The sequence below is a fragment of the Acanthopagrus latus genome, chromosome 18 (genome assembly GCF_904848185.1).
Source record: "Acanthopagrus latus isolate v.2019 chromosome 18, fAcaLat1.1, whole genome shotgun sequence".
NCBI lineage: Eukaryota > Metazoa > Chordata > Actinopteri > Spariformes > Sparidae > Acanthopagrus > Acanthopagrus latus.
In genome coordinates this window covers 18,154,082-18,168,468 of record NC_051056.1, presented here as the reverse complement: position 1 = coordinate 18,168,468, position 14,387 = coordinate 18,154,082, and the positions used below count along the sequence as shown (strand labels likewise).

The following is a 14,387-nucleotide window of genomic DNA, read 5'->3' as shown; positions in this document are numbered from 1 at the left end:
GGGGAAAAAAGGCTTAATTTAAGATCTTAGTATGGGAGAAAACCGTTTAGCCACACTGAAGATGGATGAGAATAGCTAAATAAATGTGAGATGTGTGTTTTCAGTAGACAGTTTATTTGATGCTGTAGTACCTGGACCTCACTATTCCTGAAATATTAGCAACAGGTGTGCTGGTTTAGTCATGACACTCACTTAAGATTATTTTAAAATACTTATACGATTTGTTGAATATAAAGGTAACTCGGTTGGTAAAGTAAGAACCTGATGAGGTGCTAAATGATGAGTTAAAAACAAGATGTGTATACAGTAAAAGCTGCGTTGGGGGGCACTGAACGTTACATTAACAATTCAGTCATCCTGTCGCCTAGCAACAACTACGTTCTGCCAGGTGTCGTTAATGATTTTCATCTCAAGCCTCGTGATTTATCTTTCATGCTAGCTCTTTATAGATGTACGTCGCTAAACATACAGCTGTGATGTTTTTAAGAGGCGAACTTTACTCGACGGAGCAGTTTTCACCAACTTATATTCGCCTATACCCGGGATATTTTTTTCTGCTACCATTTCTCAGGAGGAATAAATGAGCTAGCTACTTAGCCTGTTGGCTAACGCTAGCTGAGCGCAAGTTCAGTGAACGTCACCTCCGCGGTGAGCGCTGTTTGCATCCGAAAGCAGGAATCACATGACCCATCCAGATCCTGTCTGCTGCGAGTAAAAGCTACACATAGTCCATGGTATAATAGGTGTGAGTAATAACTATATTCTTTGTGTTTTATTTGGAGTCTGTTTACTGCGGTGAAAGTTTTGGTCGCACGCTGCGGTTGCGTCAAAGTTGTCACAGTCTTTGTGGAAGCTTGTTTAGCCACCTAAGTGGACAGTGGTCTTATTCAGTGTAGTTACCTTGATGAGTCTAAAGTCTGATTAAGGTGTGTTTTGTCCTTATTTCCAGGCTGAGCTTCTTCAGACAAGACAACCCGTCCCCTACTTCCTTGTCTTTTTTCCCCTCCAGGACGATGAAGCTGATTATCCTCAATGACTACGACCAGGCAAGCGAGTGGGCTGCCAAGTATATTAGAAACAAGATTTTGATGTTCAAACCCGGCCCGGACAGATATTTCACCCTGGGGCTCCCCACTGGTAAGTAGGATCCTTCAGCGCCATACAGCTGTTTATTATATTCATAATTTAGTGCAGGAGATCCTGTATCACAGCGTCTCAAACAGTGAGAAAGTTGGCAGTATTTCCCCCTCATCTGCTGATTCAGTGTCAGCAGCGGAAATAGCCACCAGGCCTGTAAACTGTATGATCCAATAATGGAAATATACTTAAAATGTACTTACAGGAGCACAAGCTCTGTTGAATAGAAAGATATAAGACTGGGGCGTGGATCTGCAAGAACCGGCTAAATGTTTGAGCTTTGAAAAACGCATAATTATTGTGAGATAACATGTTTGCATGTTAACTTTATATTGAAAAGAGCCGGTACACCCATCACATACATCTAGCAAAGTAAAAAAATGTAACAATTTCCTCTGAAATCTAGATGAGTAAATGTATAGAATCTCTCATTTTTGGAAAGAGTCCACTTTTGCTTTGTAAACCTTTGCCTCTGTTCAGGAAGCACCCCCCTGGGATGTTACAAGAAACTGATCGAGTACTACAAGAATGGAGAAGTCTCGTTCCAGTATGTAAAAACATTCAACATGGATGAATATGTAGGTAAGTCCTTGCCGGTCTTTCTCCCGACATAAAGGGATTAAACGCTGAGGCATTATCGAAAGCTGCGATCTTGCATGATAAACTGTCATAAAAATCTGTGTAGCCCTTCCCAGAGATCATCCTGAGAGCTACCACTCCTTCATGTGGAACAATTTCTTCAAGCACATAGACATAAAAGCAGAGAACACACACATCCTAGATGGCAACGCTGCTGACCTGCAGGCAGAGTGTGACGCCTTTGAGGAAAAGATAACAGCAGCCGGGGGGATCGAGCTGTTTGTCGGAGGTCAGGAGGTCACAGTGCTGTTTTTGAATACAAAATATAACCAAGATTTGGTGTTTTGGCAGTTAAAGCTTAAACTACTTGTCCTATCCTGTCAGGTATCGGACCAGATGGCCACATTGCCTTCAATGAGCCTGGTTCAAGCCTTGTTTCCAGGACCAGGGTGAAGACCCTGGCCAAGGACACTATCATGGCTAATGCAAGATTCTTTGATGGGGATCTCTCTAAGGTGCCCACCATGGCACTGACGGTGGGAGTGGGCACTGTCATGGATGCCAAAGAGGTTAGAAGCCTGAATGAATATTGACCATCTGTCCTGTTCCTGTGTTCCAATGTTTTGCTTCTGCTTCTTTATGTTTGAGCAAAATGTCAGATAAACCATATTTTTAGAATCAGCATTTTTTTCCTGTCAGAATTTTGCTTTGAGTTGCAGAAGCTTGTGTTGCTCAGCGATGTTGTCATCTTCCTGACACAATTCTAAGTCAACCTTGCACAACAGGCCACAGGTCCCATTTAATTTCTTTTTTCCCCTTTTCTACTCAGGTCATGATTCTCATCACCGGAGCACACAAGGCATTTGCTTTATACAAAGCCATAGAGGATGGCGTGAATCACATGTGGACAGTGTCTGCGTTCCAGCAGCACCCACAGACCGTTTTTGTTTGTGACGAAGACGCCACCCTGGAACTGCGGGTCAAAACTGTGAAGTACTTCAAAGGTGAGATTAAATTACAAAGCTACTGTGCTTAAATTTTTGTATTTCACTTGTGGTGAATTGCCCAGAATGCAGACATGAATCATAGATAACATGCTGATTCTTGTTCTTTGTTAAGGGATGATGCACGTACACAACAAGCTTGTGGAGTCGCCTCCCTCAGGGAAATAGATGAACTGAGAAGATCTCCTCAAAACTTTGTGGATTCATGAGGCATTTGTCGAAAATTAACACTCCAGTGATTCCTTTATCTTCTGGTGGAGATACATTGGTGGACATCAAGCAGTGCTTGGTGTTATTCTTAACTAATTCTTGTAGTAACAATCAGGTGCTGGTGTTGCACAGACTGTTCAGGTTTACAGATGATTGTTCATACAGCTTTGCTTCTCATTTGTTCTTTGTAATAAAGTACATTTAATTTGTATATCTGTGTATCTCTTTGCTTGGTTGGGAAGTCTATTCCCTCTGTCACATGACAACACGTAACAATTCATGCTGCCTTTAAGTGCTCCATGTAAATTCGTATTTCCAGATATGTGTTGAGAGTAGATGCAAAATGGCCTTTAAACTGATAGCGTTATTGTGTCTTTCAAAGAAACAAAGGTCCTTGTTGCCAGTCGCGGGCTGGGATATAACTACTGTAGGAACATAAATACCCTACTTAAATTAATTTTCAAAGTATTTCTATTTTACTACAGTATCATGATTTTCTGTTGATTAGTTATTCGATCACATGCAATATTTATGCCAATATCCAACTACATTCCAGAGGAAGATATCGTAGTTTTTACTTCACCCTCATTTTTCAAAAATGCTATACTACGAAAAAAAAAAACCCGACAGCAAGTGAACGCAGCATCAGCGCCTGCTCCGGTCCGGGCGTCAGGAGGGGGAGAAGTAAGGAGATGGCCGACTAGGAGGCAGTGTTACCTTTGCTACTTCATTGGCGAGATTCTTATTTTACAGCATATTTGAAGTGAGAAGAGGACGTTTGAATATTTCGCTCCTCTTCCACAATGGCAGAGCAAAACAGCAACGTCAGATACCAAGAGGTATGTATTTACCAGTTTGTGGGCACGTTAAAACGCAGCTAACAGCTAGCGTTAGCTGCTGACCTGCTAACACCAGTCAACATTAGCCTGTGAGAGGAAAACAGCGACATTAGTTCACGGGCGGGCCTGATTGGGCGAAAAATAGCTCCAGCTCCAGATATCCCACAGTTACTGAAATACATCATTTAATGATTAATAATAATTTGATCACATATAACTTGAAGTCTATATGACCCATTTTCATTTAGCAGCTGAGTACTCGTAACATTAGCTAGCTAGTAACGTTAAGGGGTGGCTTGACCAGAAATGTTGTGTTGCTTTGTTCAGTCTTGAACTGTAACATACTACCTGACAGTCCTGATCAGTCCGGCCTGTCAGTAACTTAACCTCCAGAGACGGAGCAGGATCGAAATACTAACGTGAAGGTGCAGCCTGCTCGTTAATCGACACACGCAGATGACGTGTGTCAACATGGTGCACAGCTTACAGTGTAATGTTAGTTGGAGCTGCTGTGTAGTTTTGATGATGTGTCAGTGGTTCCCGTGCAGAAGCTAATCCTAAATATCAGGGGAAAGGAATTGATTCAGACCACGTCAATCATAACCACTTGTTGCACAGCACATTAGAGAAGTGCGACATCAGTGCTGATGTTTAAGCTTGTTTCACATTATTTCCCTCTAATGCACCCCCAGCCCATCTGTATTTGATTGTTCATTAGCAGCCTTAAATAGAAAAGAAATGTGCAAACAGGGGACTACTTTGAGGTCGAGATAGGTAATATGGATAAAGTGTCCTTGTAGTGTTTACATTAGGCATGAGAGGATATGAGCATTTAATGTAATGATTATCTTCTCCACCACAATTTTAGTTCACAGCATTATCCCAGTAATCAGTAAAATAATCTTAAAACTTGAAAATTAAAAGTGAAATTGCACTAAAAGCTACAGGAATCAAAGAATTTAAAGAAATCATAAATCTTTCTGCACAAATGAAGGATGAATAGGATAAAGGATAAATCTCCCTGTTGTTTGTTTTAGTTTGCAATCGCTTGTATTTACACACACCAGATTTAACTTGTTTTTGCGACAAATACAGCGTGCAAGCCAAACCTTCAGCCACAGGGACAGGGTTAGACGAGTTACGGTTATAAATAAGTCAGGAAACCAACATAGTGCTGTATGTCAGCAGGCTCGATAGCTTCTTCAAGTTATTCATGTGAGGATATTCACAAATATTCAAATAGTTAGAATTCACCACAGTCAACTTATTGTAAGCACTTTAATCATAGTCTTCAATTAAATCTTTTATTGTCCCATCCCTCATCTACATATGATGTTAGTCAACTGGACAATTTAGATGAGAGCAGATTTGCAGCATTTTCTGTAATCCCATAATCTGTAATTCCATATTATAAACATTATGTCAACAAATGACAAATATTTAGTATCCCATCATTGTATTATTGTATTTCAATCCAACCAACAGCACCTGGAGTACTTCCACCCTTTTCATCCACAAACACATAGATTTCCCTAAGGTTGTTATTTAAGTTTGACCCTGAATTCTATTGTCATTTATTTACATTTCTTCAGCTGGTGAATGAGGAGGAGCCAGCTCAGTCATCCCAGGAGGGTCCTGCCCAGGATGCACCACCACCCTACAGCAGCATTGCTGCAGCAAATGCAGGTTAGAAACCTTCCCAGCTCCATCACATACTGTCAGATAATTCTGAATAAACAGGAATATCTAAGTCCCTGATTATCAGACTGTGCCACCACGTACTAATTCTCAATTTAAAGTCAAAGCCTTCCATCCTAAATCAGTAATTTTGTTTGATTAGGTGCAGAGAAACATGCTAAAGAAATAAAAGCAAAATTGTGAGAGTTGTCATTAACCTATAGCAGTATGAAACTGAGGGTATTTAAGACTCACTTCCTTCATGGTCTAGACCTCAATGTGTGCAGAGTATTTTAAAAATGCACATTTTATGAACTCAGCTTGATTTTTGGAGCATTTAAAACTGTTTTTGTTACTATAGCCATTAGATAAATATTACGTAACAATGCCTCATAACTCAAGTGTGCTGACGAAGAACACTTGGATAAGTCTGTATAATATTTTAAATCTGCTGCTGTATCACTGTCCTACACTATTAGCTTTAGAATGAATAATACATGGGGGGAAAACTGGTGTGTGAGGCCTTTCAGGAAGGTCTGATGTTTCTAATCTCACTTCTTAAGAGGGCATAGGTCAACATGTTGCATAAGTGGGTGTATCCATGAGCTCTTCCTGTTCGAGTCCATTGATTGCATCCAGTGCTGTTAGTGTTTGGACAACACTAAGGAGCATTCTGGATAGCTGCCAAATGACCCAGATAAAAGTCTTGGCTTGCATGGAACGGAACATAAACACTAATGGACACATATACTACTAATGTGTTTCGTCTTGCTGTAACTCATCCCTTCCCCCAGTCTGGTTTATAATTCTGTGTTGTTGCTTCTCTTTCTAAAGGAAGTGAAAGTAGATTTTCTGTCTTTCAGCAGTCACACCCTCATGTCAGCTGAACAATCATTAAACATTAAATAGCCTTGAGTTCTGCTGTTACCATTGATTTTAATTAAATTGTCTGCTGTTTATTTTTTATATTTAGAAGAATTAAGTTGAGTTTTTTGTTTGAGTTTGTTTGGAAACAACACCCCTGTACATGGACCAAAATCCATGTGTTTGTTACCTCAACAGCTTTCTTTGAATACAAAGAAGATGGAGGAAGATTTCCCAACCCTCCATCCTACAGTGTTGCCACCACTTTGCCCTCCTATGATGAAGCTGAGAGAAGCAAAGAAGAGGCAGCCATCCCCCTTGTTACTGGAAGAGTCACAGTAAATCGATCTTATCTTCATTTACATTTAGAAATATTCCTCATCATAAAGTGCCCTGTTGTGTATGAATACATCACATTTTCAAACAAAATATCAGGAGAAAACATAGAACAATGCAAGTTATTGTGATATATTTATTATACATTTATTCTTCTTGGTGCAGGAGGACGACTTTGTGGCCAGAGATGACTTTGAAGATGCCGACCAGCTTCGAATAGGAAATGACGGCATCTTCATGCTCACTTTCTTCAGTAAGAAGTTTTGTCAACGGTTGACTCTAACAGTTTTTCTTTTTCTCTTTAATAGTCAGCTGATTTTTGGTTTCACTTGTATAGAGCTGGCAAGAAACCAGATTTATCATGAAAAATATGCACTCTCCCTTCATTTAACATAAGCGCTGGTATACTATTTTCTAAATAAAATTTGGCATATTTTCAAAGTCTGTTAAATATTTCATTGGGTGCAAATACCAGTAGACTAGAAGAGGAGGAGGAGCAGAATATGTGCCAGCCAGCTTGACGACTTCAGAACCCACAAATGTCTTTGATTTAAGAAAAACTTGGGTCATGCTATAAAAAAAATAACATTTACGGGTTGATGGTCCGTGGCAGTTTTCTTTTCGCTGATTTTTTTCTCGTCTGTCACCAGTGGCATTCCTCTTCAACTGGATCGGCTTCTTCTTGTCGTTCTGTTTGACCACATCAGCCGCCGGCCGGTACGGGGCCATCTCTGGTTTTGGCCTGTCCCTTATCAAATGGGTTCTTATTGTCAGGGTAAGAGCTATTAAGTAAATATTCTCCGCTTTTAGTTTGGCTACTAAATGGTGTTCAGTGGTGTGAAGTTGTAGGATTACTAGAGCTCATCTGTACTCTTACTCTTCAGGAAGACTAAATCTCTAAAAATGATCTCAGATACTGTTAGAATTGTGTATTAGCTCCCATTTCTCTTCCAGTTTTCGACCTACTTCCCGGGTTACTTTGATGGGCAGTACTGGTTGTGGTGGGTGTTCCTGGCCCTGGGTAAGTGAGAGACATTGTTTTGGCCTCTACAATTCTTTCCCACAGTTACACTGGTAACTATCTTAACTATGTTAAATGATTCTTGAATTCCTTATCTTTTCATTGTCCTCCAGGCTTCATGCTGTTCATCAGAGGCTTTGTTAACTACTCTAGAGTGCGTAAACTGGCTGATCCCACCTATGCCACTCTTCCCCGAACAAGGGTACTCTTCATCTATTAAAGGTAAGGTGCATCACAGATATGTTTGTCATGCTCAGAGGAAGAAAGGACATTGCTGGCATTAGTTACCTCACACCAACTGTTAGATGCCATTATACATTATTATCAGTAAATAAACCAGTCAGGGTCTGCATCACTGGTTGGCAGCTCTTTGAGACTCTCTGATACAGTCCTTGATTCTGTGTCAAATCCTCGATGGGTTGCTCATTGCGCTGGGCTTTAATATCTCAATGTTCAGCACACAAATCAGCACTTGCCACTTATGCCAAATGAAATCAACAGCTCTGTGCAGCAGGTAAACAAAATACTATGTAAAACACATTCATACAGTCCAATCAACACACATTTCAATAGAATCGCAGCTGCTAGCATAAAATACCCAACCGTCAGGCATAAGTTTACGCAGCTGAAAGGCACTGTGGATAATACGGTCACAGTGGATTAATAGCATAGCGTTTCATGTCTTCACCTAAAAGGCAAACTGTTGAGTCGGATAGAGATGTATTAGGTAATGCAGTTATAGTTTTAAGCACTAAATCCAAAACCCAAGAACTTTCAGAACTAAGCACACCTTTAATTTGTAATTTATAAGGATTTGCAGCACCTGTACAAACTCTGTAGAAGACATAAGTTAAGTCTCATCATTGCCAGTACTTATAATTCTTGACAGGAAAATTACTTGGGTTGAGAGACCCTTATGTTATTTACTCAAGGATTTAGTATACATCCACGTTGACTCAGTTTACACACGACTTCCTCTTGTTGATAAGTAGATAAAAACAGGAAAATGAGGGGGGAAAAAGTGGATGAAGTGCCTTAATCTTGTCAGCCTGAGTTGTTGATGTGCATGTAAACATAACCACTGACAAACTGCATCTTCCCTCAACCAAAAATTCAGGATGTTTGGATGTGGATGAACTGGACACGACCAACACAAGCAGCGACTCTGCGAAGAGTTTCAAATCTGAAACGAAGAATACTTAACAAGAAATCGGCCAGATGAGTCATAGATAAAGACATTAAAATATTCAGGAATTCTATCACGTGTTTTATTTTGTTTTGGAACTTTATTAATGGAAAACGGTTAACAGAAATAGTCCCTTAATGTACTCATTAGTGGCGAATGTTAAGTGCTATTTACATCTGTCTGTAATGTATGAGTAATGCCTTATATCATTTGGTGGTAGCGTACGAGCATGCAGCTGCCCCTCAATAAATAGGGAGAGTCTCATGTTGGCGACACTTGAAGCCAACAGGTATTAATTAATAAAACACTCTGTAGACTTGCCATAGCATGCAACACTCTTTGTAATCTGCACTAATCTCACTTCATGGTTTTCTTGTGACTATTTTTGGCTGTTTTTAGGTACCACATACACTTACAACGCTTTTAATAGGCTGTAAATGCTGATGAGCACATATTTCACTCACCTGTTGGCTTTAAGTAGTGTTGCCCTTGTGTTTAGCCAGGAGGGGGCAGTGTTGTTCCTGCTTCTTAAGGTGTTAGAAACGATCCATTGTGGGCATCGTCATAATACATTGTACATGCTTGTGATTCAAACACGGTGTCAGTGGAGTGTGCAAGAATTGCATCTGTATGTCAGCAGTTATGATTTTTGCCTGTTCAATGTTTTGTTGTACATTAAATCAGGTAAAACGATCCACCCTGGAGCTAGAATTTGGTTTACAAATATGATCTTGGATGGTTGAGTCTGGCCACAGATGTCAGATTTCAGACCCCGGAGCAGCTCAGTTGACAGTAAACGGACTTCATTTCTTCTGTGGACGTGAGAGCACATTTTCTAGTTCAGGTCTTTTTGAAAAAGCTAATTTAGGGTTTGACCTTTTCTGACTCTCTTCAGTGAGTCAATGGAGTAGATTTCTCATTCACTTTCAACAGAAAAGCTCTGTGATTATAGCAAAGAGGTTTGGATTTCAGCTAGTAATGATCTCACTCGGATTTTTCATCAAAGAGCATATAAATAACTCAAATTCCATTTCCAGGTGGGTTTTTTGCCTTAAGATTTAATTGACAGATGGGGATGAGAAGTCTGTTTCTTTCTTCTATTTTTGTTTTGAAACTGGTTCAGAAGGCAGAAGATGTTAGCTATGGTGTGGGTATTCAAACTATATCAAAGAATGTTGTATGCAGGTGCACTTTTAGGTACAGAACCAATAAAACCCAGAGGACGTTCCTGTCGTAGTTTGAAGCCCCGGACATACTCAACAAGTAACGAATGACGCAGTGGTGCAAGATTGTGTTTCTGTTTTATACTGGGGAGGAAACAGCATGGCAGTTTTTTTTTAGAAGCAGCCACAGTTTTCGATGGAAAGATGGACTTCTGTTTGGTCCAGCAAACTGAACAGTTGGCGTCATCAGTTAACTTCATACTTTTGCCCATTCTGCTTGTTTCTATGTGATGTAGAGCTGCAACCTTCGGGGTTTTGTTGATATGGAACTGTACAGAAAACGTTTAGTGTTAAATAAATGTCACTTTTAATGCGTCATTTCTGAGTCTTTGTGATTATTGCCTCTGCTGCCACAAAGGCTTGGTGCGCATATATGCTCTGTTGAAATACAATGTCATCACATTGCACAATTACACTATTTACATGTTAATGTTATGGATTTCTGTGTTGCTCAAGATGGCATCAGAGCCATGGCCAAGGCTGGATTAAATGGATAGATTACACAAGGCAGACATGTTTTATGTGTGTTTGTTTATTTTCTATATGTCAGTCTCTACCACAAGCACATTTTTACATTTGGTGAACAAAATAACCTGCCACATTTTTATTATTATTATTATTAGTAGTAGTGGTAGTGGTGGTAGTAGTTGTATTAGTAACAGTAGTAGGATGCTCATTAATGTAATCAGGTACGTGTTTTTAGTTAACCTATATATATTTTGGTATTTATTCACAATTGGTTAGTCATATATTTATAAGAAAAGTATAGCCCTATATTATACATTTTATTTATATGCATGTTATTGTCTTGACTTATATTTTGATATATAGAAAATTAAGTATAATTAGTGTTTTATTATTATATTTGCATACTCTTTCTTCTGATATACAGGGAGGCAAAACCACGTGTACTTTTCCCTCACGTGGTACGAAGGTCATTGGCTTGTGTCTGGATCCATCCCAGGCCACAGCCCCTTAACGTACAGTATGTTTAATGGTGCGCTGTGCAATTTCACACATCGACGGCGCCGGGTGGCAACAAAGTGAAACTGCTGGAAACTCTTCGGCTTGTGACAACGTCGACATATGCAGAGCAGTAAATAAGCAGAGCATAGACTGCAGAAAACTTTATGTAGAAGGGACTTGACGCAACATTACATCCACTAGGAAAAGGGGGGAATCTGAGTCAGTGAGTTACTTCTGTCAGTAAGTGATTTTAGTTCATGAGAAAGTGACAGTTTTAACATTTTTCCTACTGTAGGTCACGATGACCCTCTTAAGCTGTTCCAGCATCTTATCTTTTTCAGACCCACATTAGAAAAATTACTTCTTCCTGCCTTCGGTCAAACTTCACACACTGACATCTGGAACCAATTTAGATAACTAGAGTTTTACCAGCACTATACTGGGGTGTTAGGGTATAATTATAGTATATCTGTGGGGCTCCTTGAGGTGGTTCTATGGTGGAAATCATTTAAGGGGAATCATTAATCCCTGTAACTCCATCCATGAAAGAATGTGTGACTACTGGGATCATGGGTTTCATGCACTTTGTGTAATAAAACATTTAAAGGCTAAATTCCTGTCAGATTCGGGGCCCTGGGACCATATCTTATCAAATACGGTATGTTGCTTATTCCATTATATGGAGGGCTTATTTCATGGTGACATATTGTCTCCTCCTTCATGCAGATGTTAAGTGTTAATCCTGAAAGAAAGAAAACAGCTGACACACATTTGATCTTGACTGATGCCCCACCCACCTAAACTAAGCTGGTGTGTATTTCAACAGAAACAAATCCCTCCTGGAGCAGCTTCACACCGGTTCAGGTTGAGGTATGACTGTGTGTGTGTCGAGACAACTCGTCCTCACTGGCCGGACTCGAGCAGCTGTCGGGGCAGAAAGAAGATGGCCTTCTGTCCAATGTGAGTCCTCGGACCCAGTTTGGGTTTCCCGTTCTTTTTCAGAGCCACGTACCAGCTCTTGTCCTGGTGCTTCTGAGACAGATAGGTGTTGTAGTGGTTCTCCTCCAGCTTCTCCAGGAAGAAACATTCGTCCGTCAAGGTGGGCTGAGGGATAAACAGAAGAGAAGAGCCGACAGCTGAGGGCACTTCACATGTTTGAGGTTAGAAAAGTTGAAGAAAATACACTCATCAAAGTTTACATCAAGATTGTGTAATGGTGAGTGATTAAATATTTGTAACAAATATCGCTAAAGGCGTTCAGTGTGCTGATTTACAGGAGTCTGGACTCAGAGTTACGAGGGCACTGGCTCCTGTTGGCCCCCCACTAGAGCCGCCCCTGCACATGGGTCCTCAGATGTCTTGTAGATACTCACTGAGCCGTACAGTCGCCCCTCGTCACTCATGGCCAAATATCGGCCGGCCTCTGTTCCCTCGATGACCACAACGCCTCTGTCCACGGCTTTCAGCTTTAAAACAGCTGAAAGGAGGACAAGGTTTTTAAAACATGACAGCTGATCCCTCTCAGTACACCTCCGCGAGCACAGGCCGCTGTTTCTCAGTAAGGGATTAAATGGCATGGACAAAATCCGAGACTTGTGTTTCAGCTCCAAACATCATGTGTTTCTAGATGAAGGAACAGAATTCATACTAGAACCATTTACACCACAAACAGGAGGATCCTGACAAGACCGCATCGTTCTGGATTTCTCTGTCCTGATTGGATAAAGTGGGCAGGGATACCAGAACATTTCTTCTTCTCTTTTACTGCAGGAGCAGGAGGAGGGGAGGCTGACCAAACACCCAGTAAGGAAAACAGAGCTAGTTAACAGCTTTTTGATTAGAAAAAATATCTTTTGAAGCAGCTTTAAGTTCAATTAATGCATTCAAATTTAGTGTTGCAAAAGTACACAGAAGTCATTCTCGAGTTAAAAAGAAAAGATATGTGTTTAAATACGGCTTGAGTAAAAGTAAAAGTACCTGGTATGAAACAATGAAGCATACTTAATTATTAAAAGTAGACTGGGAATATTGTAGGTATCCAAAGTACATTAAACTTTAAAAATATGTTTACAGTGTAAATTTTACACGTATGTATAAACCGTATACTATGGGTCGACCAGATTAATATTGGTTCTGATGTTAGGCATTTTTATGATCACTGGAATCAGCGTTGGTTTGTTTGTTTGTTTCCAGTTGCTGTAAAGTATAAAGTAGCAGAAGATTGAAACATTTAAGTACAAGTGGGCGACCTGAAAACTGTAATTAGTTACATCCCATCACTGCTAAAATGAAGTTTAAAATGAGATACACCTTTTAAAAACGGAACCGCTGGATTTTGTTTTGTAGTGTCACCCTCCTTTAAAATGTCAGTAACCTTCCTCAACATCTGCAGGACGCCGCCCTCCTTCTCTCTCTCTCTCTCTCTCTCTCTGTCTTTCTGCCTGGTCCTTGAACCTGACACACCTGTAGTGCAGGGAAGTGAACGCATCATGTTGTAGGCCTGACCTGGATGTAAAGTGCGCACTGCGGTCTTACTGTGAGCCTCCCCATCATCCCTCTGGCCCTGCACGCTCCCATCGGCCAGGATCTGGAGGTGATGTCCGCCATTCATGCAGTACAGCCGAGTCAGCCGCCGGTAGTCCGGCAGCAGGCCGCCGTCCACGGCCTGATCCTCGGGTACGAACACCTCAACATCCGCCATCCCGCTCGGAGGAGACGCAGAGGAGTAAGCCGACAGGAGCGTCCGCAGGGGAGGCTGGTTGTCTCGGCCGGCCGTGTCCCCCTGCAGCGGTCAGGTGTCTGCAGGCTCGTGAACGAGCGCAGCTGGATGCGCGCCCCCGAGGCCTGTGGGATCCCTGATGCCTGGAGACCTAAACCCCGACTTTATAAGAGATTGGTGAAGTTATATAAGTTGTGTTGTTTTGTCTCTTCCCCCGATTTGTTTGTTTTCTCGTTAATAAATAAATAATTAAATAAATAAATAAATAAATAAATAAATAAATAAAGAGACAAATCATGACATGACAACATGATAAAAACACATTGAGGCAATAAGACCAACAGCAGCAGGCCTGAACTCTGATGGCTAGTTTTTTATTTATCCCACTGTCCCTTTAAAGATGTTTTTAAAAAACACTGTTGTAATTGACATCTGAACGCAGTGTTCCTTTTGAGGTTCTTGTACTCGAGTACTATCAATGTTACCAATTCAAGTGAATAAACAAGCTGTTCTCAGAGGGGAAATAAGGTCAACACTGTTTGAGGCCAGAAAGGTGGCAGGGTCCGCCACATATAAACAAACTGAGGCTGTGTTGTCCTTTCGGGTCAAGTTTGTTTATTCAGTTT

The 14,387-nt window shown here is 40.8% G+C and overlaps 3 protein-coding genes across 7 annotated transcripts; 2 read left to right on the top strand and 1 right to left on the bottom strand.

Moving 5' to 3' along the window:
• The first annotated feature begins 372 nt into the window (after positions 1 to 372).
• On the top strand, positions 373 to 3,141 carry gnpda1 (glucosamine-6-phosphate deaminase 1). 4 transcript variants are annotated; one of them, XM_037076867.1, is made up of 7 exons: positions 373 to 734; positions 1,010 to 1,137; positions 1,618 to 1,719; positions 1,823 to 2,005; positions 2,101 to 2,285; positions 2,546 to 2,720; positions 2,836 to 3,141. In XM_037076867.1, the coding sequence occupies exons 2-7, from the start codon at positions 1,014 to 1,016 to the stop codon at positions 2,886 to 2,888; spliced, it is 822 nt and encodes a 273-aa protein (XP_036932762.1). In that variant the 5' UTR covers positions 373 to 734; positions 1,010 to 1,013; the 3' UTR covers positions 2,889 to 3,141. The 4 variants fall into 4 exon arrangements, with proteins under 4 accessions (XP_036932762.1, XP_036932760.1, XP_036932761.1 ...); XM_037076865.1 differs by having other exon boundaries at positions 950 to 1,137; XM_037076866.1 differs by having other exon boundaries at positions 373 to 745; positions 950 to 1,137.
• A 444-nt stretch (positions 3,142 to 3,585) lies between these two features.
• LOC119007709 (NEDD4 family-interacting protein 1-like) lies at positions 3,586 to 10,394 on the top strand. The gene is made up of 8 exons (XM_037077564.1): positions 3,586 to 3,769; positions 5,362 to 5,455; positions 6,509 to 6,648; positions 6,812 to 6,899; positions 7,297 to 7,421; positions 7,601 to 7,667; positions 7,781 to 7,889; positions 8,785 to 10,394. The coding sequence occupies exons 1-7, from the start codon at positions 3,734 to 3,736 to the stop codon at positions 7,885 to 7,887; spliced, it is 657 nt and encodes a 218-aa protein (XP_036933459.1). The 5' UTR covers positions 3,586 to 3,733; the 3' UTR covers positions 7,888 to 7,889; positions 8,785 to 10,394.
• On the bottom strand, positions 10,184 to 13,949 carry fgf1a (fibroblast growth factor 1a). Of its 2 annotated transcripts, XM_037077566.1 has the most exons (4): positions 13,548 to 13,949; positions 12,416 to 12,519; positions 12,055 to 12,146; positions 10,184 to 11,966 (listed from the first exon to the last, which is right to left on the bottom strand). In XM_037077566.1, the coding sequence occupies exons 1-4, from the start codon at positions 13,741 to 13,743 to the stop codon at positions 11,903 to 11,905; spliced, it is 456 nt and encodes a 151-aa protein (XP_036933461.1). In that variant the 5' UTR covers positions 13,744 to 13,949; the 3' UTR covers positions 10,184 to 11,902. The 2 variants fall into 2 exon arrangements, with proteins under 2 accessions (XP_036933461.1, XP_036933460.1); XM_037077565.1 differs by having other exon boundaries at positions 10,184 to 12,146; positions 13,578 to 13,944.
• Between the last annotated feature and the right edge of the window lie 438 nt (positions 13,950 to 14,387).